This window comes from Sceloporus occidentalis, unplaced genomic scaffold, assembly GCF_023333645.1.
Source record: "Sceloporus occidentalis isolate IW3139 unplaced genomic scaffold, rSceOcc1.0.p SCAF_1, whole genome shotgun sequence".
In the NCBI taxonomy this organism is placed as follows: domain Eukaryota; kingdom Metazoa; phylum Chordata; class Lepidosauria; order Squamata; family Phrynosomatidae; genus Sceloporus; species Sceloporus occidentalis.
Window position 1 is genome coordinate 257,363,707 of NW_028316981.1, and position 8,645 is coordinate 257,372,351.

General features: G+C 47.2%; 1 protein-coding gene across 1 annotated transcript; it reads left to right on the forward strand.

Moving 5' to 3' along the window:
• Positions 1 to 3,482: 3,482 nt before the first annotated feature.
• Positions 3,483 to 6,803, forward strand: LOC149323792 (uncharacterized). The gene is made up of 3 exons (XM_089481741.1): positions 3,483 to 4,352; positions 5,720 to 5,917; positions 6,649 to 6,803. The coding sequence occupies exons 1-3, from the start codon at positions 3,707 to 3,709 to the stop codon at positions 6,801 to 6,803; spliced, it is 999 nt and encodes a 332-aa protein (XP_089337867.1). The 5' UTR covers positions 3,483 to 3,706.
• The last annotated feature ends 1,842 nt before the right edge of the window (positions 6,804 to 8,645 follow it).

The window sequence follows — 8,645 nt, forward strand, 5'->3', positions numbered from 1 at the left end:
TCTGTTTTACAGAGCCATTAAATCAGATGAGTAGAGCTTGAAACTTTGGCAAGTGCTAAAAGAAAAAGAGAGCACATTTTTATGCTATAATAGAAGCTTTGACTATGTAGGAAAACAGATCTAAACACTCATTGCATATTGTGAGTCATATGTAATGTAAAAAAAAAGCAGAATTCTCCTATCTGTAAATAATGAGTCTAATACTAAGGAATATCATTGTTAGGGATGATTCTGTAACAAGGTATTTCGGTCCACACCCAAAATAGCAATCACATTAAAAATTATTTATTGGAGAGTCGGGTGAGTGGCTGAATGGTTTCTGAGCTGTGGCCACCAGTTTCATTCCCTGTATTGAAGAGCATACTTGCATATCTCTTCATTCCCTTACACTGTTGAGTGTTATTTTGCTTTGTCTGCAAACAGCAGCATGATAACCACAATAATAATAATAATAATAATAATAATGATAGGATTTATTTATATGCCGCCCAATCACTGGGAATCTGAGCGGCTTACAACAGAGGGGATAATAGACGGTTCCCTGCCCTCAGGCTTACAATCTAAAAAGACACGACACAAAAGGAGAAGGGAATGGTGAGGGGGGGAGGGGATCAAGTCCAGACAGAGAAGGGATCTGAGGAGATTATTTTAGTCATAAAAAAGCGACTTAACCCTGCTGGGGGTAGTGTTACAGGTTGCAATCGGGAATTATTGCACTAAAAAACATTGCCATTTCTGTTGGGGGACTACACTGTTGGGGGACTATTTTTGAGTGCGATAATTCCTGATTGCAACCCGTAATGCAACTATCCCAGCAGGGGTAAATTACTTTTTTAAGAGTGCAATAATCTCTTACCTCTTTACTAGAATAGATGTCTAGCCTGATGTAAATCAGGTCCTTAATACTGATTTACTTTCTCCCATGTTGGTTTGTTTTCTTGATGCCTCAAGTTTTTTTCCATGATGAACATGAAGAAATTCCAAAATTTTGGTAAATTCAGCTGAATTTATACTTCCCCTCATATGTATTCATCAAATAAGTACAGCAGGATCATATTGTAGCTGCATGTCACAAAGTCTTACCTGTATAAGGGTGAGATTGTGATAGCGATAATAATACCTCCATTCTTAATTTATAAGTTTCCTATTCCCAAACTGGATTCAGAGGCCTGAAATGTCCATTTTTGAGTCTTGTAGGATACTAGATAATCCCTGACTCCATCCTGTTTTTCAACACATAGGTGAGAAAGGGAGCTTCCACCTTGATTTACAACTGTTAATTATAGTTCTTGATTACATTCCTTGTTTCAAGTTACAGACTCTCTAATGTAAGCAACCCAAAGTTCCTGCTGATTGAATTTCATATGGTATTTGTTATGATAAACAGATCAGAACAAAAGAGAGACCGTATGGAAATGTTGACAGATGACAGACCGAGGATGTGTTTTGAACTGCATTGTTAATGTTCATCCAAATGTTTATATGGGAAAACCAACTGGAAAGGGTTATATAAGATGGGCTCTGAAAATGTCTGGTTGCCTCACTTTGAACTTCACAAAATGTGTAACTATTTTTGCTGTGAAAACAAAACTGGCTTTTTTCCCTAGTCCTTGCTCGCATTGCTTTTGCTAATTTGGATCAATCTGCTAGGCAATAAAGCTCACTGTTGTGACAAAATCATTGGCAAAAACAAAAAATAGGTGGCAGCACCACAGGACAGCAAGATATATGAGAACTGAAATCCAGATTTTGGAGAATTGAGCATTCTAGGCTTTGTGTGTGGGTGGATGGATCCATGGATGGATGGATTCCGTCAGTGTATGACTTCACACCTCTGTGTGAATCGTGCTAATCTACATGTTTCATGCAGTGCTGGGCCAAAGGATGAAGGGCCCCTTTCAGACTGACCCATAAAGCCTGGTCAGATCCGGGTCGATCCGGAAGGCCCCTCTTCGGGTCTACCCGGTCGCGAGTGCCCATTGCTTTTCCACCTTCGAAGCCACCCGCGGCAGTTTGACCCGGGTGAAAGTTCATATTCCCGCAATCCGAATAAATATGGGGCATCTTACCCGGTCATTTGCGAACCTGTTCGGTTTTTCCGCATGTTAAGATCTGTCAATCAAGTGACGTAGGTGGCGACGTAGGTGCTGACGCACCCGGAACAGACCGGGGATTTTTTTTTTCTTTTGCTTTGGGTTGAAAGATTGTGCGCATGCGTGCGTTATGTATTCACCCCGTTTCTTTCCCCTAGTGTTTTTTTCGCTTCGATTCATTTTTCCGAACATTAACCGTCCCTTCCCCGGAAAGATTTCATTCTGATTGAATCTTCAACTTAAAAAAAAAGTTACTGTAATTTTTGAAAACATATGCGCATGTGTGTGTTCTTTTCCCCCTCAGTTCTTATTTCATCCCGTTTATGAACATTCACAGTTCCGCCTTTCCCGGAAATTTTGCATACGTACCTCACCCTCCCCTTTTAACACGAAAAAATAACATTATTTTTAATTTTGAAAGCTTATGCGCATGCACGCCGTTTCTTTCTCGCGAGGTTCCCAACAGTCACGTGCCTTTTTTGTTTTTGTGTTGGTTTACATGTTTACTTCCGCTGTTGGCAATTGCCTTGCGACCACACATCTGCTGTCGCCATTTTGTCCGGCATTTGCAGTTCCAACAGTAAGAGCGGAAGATGCATCCCTTGTTGTATCTCATCCTGGCCCAACAAGCTATAATCAGGTCTGTTGTTGTGTTGTTGCGGCGCAGGCATAGGCGCCTCCAACAGTTCCACTGTATGCTCGCTGCGAACAGGAGGAGGGCGAGTAGGAGGAAGCACGCTCGCAGGAAGAGTAGCCTCGTGGTTGGTCGCCTTGCCCAGCAAACTGTAGCGACTGTGGGTGGGAGAATTTCCCAATGTCTCCGGCCATTGCCCAGGAGGTGGTGGGTCTACCCACACGAGACGGACTTCTGGCCGAAGCTGTTATGCACCGTTTGGTCCAATGAAAAATGGATAGAGCATCTGAGGATGCCTAGGAGGCTTTTCCTGCTTATTGTGGAACAGCTGCGTCCGTAGATCTGCAGGGAGGACACCCATCTGCGCTCCGCCATACCGGTGGAGAAGAGGGTGGCAATCGCACTTTGGATCCTGGCTAACCAGGGGTCCTATGGCACAGCGGCCACCCGGTTCGGCGTGGGGAAATCGACAGTGTGCACCATTTTTATTTCTGTAGTCCTGGCTATAGAGAAAGTCCTCCTTCACAAGACAGTGTACCTCGGGGACCACAGGAAGGTACTTAATATTGCTATTGCTGCCACTGATTACACCCTTTAGGGTAGGGAAAAGTCTAGATGCATTATTAACAAACTGTGAGCAAACCTTGGCTTTAGGGTGGGGATACCATAAATGTTATTATTTACCTACTTGCCATTTTTCTCATAATATTGCTATGATTACTTCCCATTCTTTCCTGGGATTTGTTGAAGGCGGTGTAAGTCTTCCTTCCCCCCTTCTTGCAGATCTACTTGTATATTTTCCTGCTTTGCATATAATAGTAACTACAACAACACTAACCTCTAAAGTTATTATCATTCAGCAATGGTTCTAGGTGGGGTGACACGCTATATCTATTTACATACATGCAGGTTTGTTCCATGACTGCCGACCTTTAGCCTTGCTGTGCTATTTACAGGTGTGCTGTTTCTATTCCAGATCATGGCAGGCTTCGAGGCTATGGGATTCCCACAAGTAATCGGGGCTGTTGATGGGTGCCACTGTCACATCATTTCGCCAGTGCGTCAGGGTGGGGAGTATATCAACCGCAAGGACACGTACAGCATGCTGTTGCAGGGAACAGTGGACCACACTGGACTATTCATCAATGTGTGCATTGGATGGAGCGGGACCTCGCATGACGGCTTCGTTTTCCGCCACTCTTCCATCTACAAAACCATGCGTGCAGGCCTGTTTGTGCCAGGGAATCCTACTGTCACCATCTGTGGCAAGCAGGTGGGCCCACTGCTTATTGCAGATGCAGCATATGGGGTGAAAAACTGGGTCATGACCCCATTCAAAGGCACTCTCCAGCCGCGCCAGGCCCTGTATAATCGCCACCTCAATAGAGCCAGGAACACGGTGGAACGTGCCTTTGGCCGCTTGAAGGCAAGATGGCGGTGTCTCACCGCACCATTGGAGCTGGCAGAGGAGAACGTTAACTCTGTCATAGTGGCATGCTGCGTTCTCCACAACCTCGTGGAGACTGGAGGGCGCATTTTGGAGGGGGCACCATCTCGGCCAAGGCGATTTGTGCTTAATGCTGCCAGTTTACGCACTGCAAACGCCGACCGGGAAAAAGCAGATGGTGAGCAGACAAGGGAGGCACTGGTGCAGTATTTCTGGGATTTAAAGCATCGGGTCCCTTAAACACTTGTCTACCACCGCTGTTTTGTGTTTTTTTCTCTTCACTGTTGCAAAAATAAAGGTTTGCCTTTGCTATTCCTTATGTTTTCCTTTTCTTCCTTGGAAACACAACATGCCATGAGCGTACTGCGAGATTGGGTGCGCGTGTTTAGGGATGTCATGACATTCACCCTGCATCTCCTTCTAGTGTTGGTGGGAGAGGGGAACTGTGAGAGCCATCACATGCCACTTTCAGTGGAACAAGCTTTGCACTCCCATTCAGTTGTGCAACTTTAGGTTATAGCTTGGTGGTGCATAAATCTCCTCCCATTACATTGTCTGCAGCTTTGCTGTGTTGGAACAGTGGAGGCCCTGACCACATGCACAGTTGTGCATTTCGCTGGTTTAATAAGCCACACCATTTGTTCCCTGTCCCATCAACTACCAGCTTCCCCCAACTTGCAATGCACTGGCCTCGCATGGAGCACCCCAATACAGGCCATAGTACAGATTGTGTCCTGCAGAATTCTTTAGGAGGGAGCAGTCTGGTTTCCTGAATAGGAGACAAGATCCAACCCTTTCTTCATGCAAGCGTTTACACAACATGTAACTGCCAAAAAAAAAATTGATAATTTATGCGCATGCACGCTATGCGCATAGTTTTAGGCCGCTCTGGGCCACCGTAGGGGAAGGGTAGTGATGTCACCGGCTGCACTCCTCCTCTAACGGCGCCAAGCTTGAGTTGACTACATTGTAACAATTTACCTGTGGAGCCCTACAGCCATTGGCTAACAGGTGTAGGGCTACTTTTTGAAACTTTGGGCCCATGTGTGCGCAGAGTCTGTCCGTTGGGGGAAGATGGCGCCGAGGAGGCTCGCAAGGATCGAGCATTGGACAGCACAAGAAACCGACCTCCTGCTCGATTCTCTCGGCCGTACAGATGCGGGGTTGAGGCGGCTGATGCAATCCAGCAGCCACCCCAACCTCCATCTGTACGAGAGAGCCTCCCGGCACCTCGAAAGGCACGGTTGGAGACAGCTTCCGGTGCAATGCCGGACCAGGTTCAAAAATCTTAAGGCTGCTTTCTTCAAGGCCCGGGACATCGCCCAGGGCAGCCCCCCGCGACATGTCCGCCCGCCTTTCTACCAGAGGCTGGCGGACATGTGGCGGAGGGCAGGGCGGCCTGCAGCTCGGGAACGGAGGCCCCCGCCAGGTAAGTGTCAAAGGTTTGGCTACCGGTGGGGTTGCGCGGTGGGGTTGCACAAGTAGGGGGACGGAATGACTAATTGTGCGCATGATCTTTCCTTGAGACCGTTTATTTTTTTCCAGCCCCCGACTCTGATCGGGGAAGACCAAGGAGGAGGAGGGGGTCCCGGCGCCGTGAGCCTTCTTCCTCGCCGTCTTCCGAAGAGGAGGAACAGGAGGAGGAGGAAGAGGAGGAGCCCTCCGTGTTGGGAGAGGAGGGAGAGGACGAGGCACCTGCTGTCCGCGAGTCACCAGCGGAGGAGGAGGCGGGGCAGATCGAGGGTACGTTGGATCAGGGAATGTCACGCAGGAGTTTGTTTTTGGAATTAGGTTGCCAAGGAAGAGGAAAACTAGACCGTGGGACACTATGTGGTCATCCACTCTGACCCTTCCAAGGGAGGTGTTATAGAAGCATATTTTGCTGTCAGGCCCCATTTCTGTTCTGTTGGAGGTAATGGCAAAGCAGTTGCTACGAGGTATGTTAGGACGCCCCCACCCCCCCACACCCCCTGCGGCCGGTTAAACTGTCACACAACAAACCGAGTAATGTGTACTTAACTATTCTGTCATACCCAACAGCTGAGGAATCGCAGTCGCAGCCTGGACTGTCCCATGCTGCTGGGGTCGCTGCAGCGGCACCACCCGCACTTTGTGAGTTGCAAACATGTTTGCTCTAGTTAAATCTTGGGATTTAAGTCCTGCAGTACTATTAGCGGGAAGCAAGACTGTAGACAATTGTGCATGTATGTGTCCTGTCTATTTCTAGCAAGCTGACACATCAGTGTACATGTATGCTTTTTTGTGTGGAGGAGTGCATGCCACAAGGCGGTTGCCACAAGCAGGGCAACACTGTGGCACCTAAGTGTGGAAAGGCTGCTGTTACATGTCTGCTAAAGACATCATGTTAAGAGGAATACTAGATAGAGTAGTGTTGGTGCTAGTGAATATGTGACTGGCACTTTGGGGTGAAGAGAGTGTTGACACATCTATTTGTTCTTGTTTGTTGTCTGTAGGGTACTCCAATATTCTGTTACGAGTAGGGGCCCAAGACCAGAGGCTGGCCCTGATGGAGAAGAGGCTGTCCAGGCTCAAGGGCCTGGAACAGAGAGTGGAGAGGCTGGAGCGTGTCCTGCGCCAGCGCTGGCCGGAGGACTTTGAGGATGTGTAAATAGTTAATATATTGTGTGTACATTGTAAATACACAGTTTATATTTTTTGAAAGAATGTTTCCTTGTGGTCATTTTGCAATGCTACTTGTCTGCTGGAGACATACATATTACACACATGTTTATAGAACATTGGTTTTATTAGGCCACCTCAAAACTAAGGACTAAGAGGCCAATATGTAATGTAAAATCATTACAACAATTTAACTCCTTGTCAGGAAACATTTGTAATGTAAAACCATTACAACCATTTCAGTTAACAACATGATACACGTCAAATGTGGAACCATTACAACTAGTCATGTAAAAATTGTCATAAACAGTTAAACCAATGTACACATTGGAAGTAAGGCAGATGTTATGTAACATGGTCCAAAACTTTAATCATGGGGACAGTGTTACCGGCTTCTTAATCCTGCGGATGGGCCTGGTACTTGGTCCAGGAACCGCACCCCCAGATGATGCTGTAGACCCTCCCTGAGACTCCTGCTGGCTGACAGAAGGGCCAGGAGGGGAATTACTTGATGGTTGCATGGAGCCCGGGGAACGCTTAAAGCGCTTCTTCCTCGGCATGCCAGTAGCATTGCCTTGGGTACCCTGCGACTCCATCAGCTTGTACATTTTCTCCATTATCTGGTTGCTAGCCAGCAGAGCACCTGTTAGTTGCTGCATGCTCTCTCTGTCCTCAGCAATTAGCTGTGTCATGACGCCGAGTGACTTATCTTCCCTGGCCTCCTCTTTTTGACTCTCCTCCCTCAAAAAACCCAGAAGCGAACTCATCTGGGCAGCGGACTGGGTGGCAATCTTTTCAAGGGCCGCAGTGGCAGAGTCCCTCACCTTCTTGCGTTTAATGAGGGCCAATCTCTCCGCAGGAGTCATCACTGCTAGGGGGTTCATGATGGCACAAGCTGAAAGAGAAAAGGAATTTTAATAGGGAACTGTAAGTGGTGAGGCAGGAAGGCAAAGGAAGAAGACATTACCATTGGGGGCCAGCTATAGACCTGTGTATGCTGATATCCCATGAGGGCAAAAATTACTATTGTTGTTATTGTTGGAGGACAACAGCATTGGCCATCCCAAGGCGGATGCCTGGCCATTAGCCCAAGGTTTGCAGTGGGTTAATGGTGCTGAAGCGCCTACCCATTGTTTATGCCCTTCTACAAGCGGAAAACAATTAAGAAACCAGTTCCACAGGTCCCACTCTCAAAGGGTGTCCCTTTTCCTGACCTTCTAGCGGCTAGAGGAGAGCAAGGGGAATATCAGGCTTTACAATTAAAACAATTACAGTTGAGGCTACCCTCTATTCAGCAGTCCAAACTCAATTTCCATAACAAAAGTAAGGGTGGAAGATTTTGAATGGCATTCTCCAGTCTTTTATAGTAGGCACAGCCAGGGTTGAAAACAAACCTGATATTCCAGTTTGAGGGGAGGGGGGGAAGGAAAATGGCTGCTGGGGGAACCCCAGACTTTTGGGGTTTGCCATGTGCTACCTCCATGGGTGATAAGGGGAAGCTCAGGTTGACCAGTGCTTGTGATTTTATGCCAAGATTACTGTGTTAATAAAGGTTCTGGTAGGATGCAATTAATGGAGGGGAGCCCATACATCTAATGTATTTTGAACACAGCCTATACACACACCATATGCAAAGCAGAAGCCGAAAGTGCATTTTGTCATCAATGGAGAACCTACCATTGCTTCCCGCCCGGGTTTGGGTTTGGTTTCCGTTAGACCCCGAGCTGCTGGCCGCTGGTTCCTGCTGCTGCAGTTCTCGCACCAGGGTCTGCGGATCAATCTCCTGCAGCACCAGATTTATCTCCTGATCTGGATCCGGAGTAACAACGGT

Bases quoted from the DNA above. Each gene is read 5' to 3' on its own strand.
- LOC149323792 (XM_089481741.1), top strand. From the start codon at position 3,707: ATGGCAGGCTTCGAGGCTATGGGATTCCCACAAGTAATCGGGGCTGTT. The intron at 4,353-5,719 runs GTGAGCAGACAA...ATTTTTTTCCAG, and splicing joins CGACCGGGAAAAAGCAGATG to CCCCCGACTCTGATCGGGGA. The intron at 5,918-6,648 runs GTACGTTGGATC...TGTTGTCTGTAG, and splicing joins GGAGGCGGGGCAGATCGAGG to GGTACTCCAATATTCTGTTA.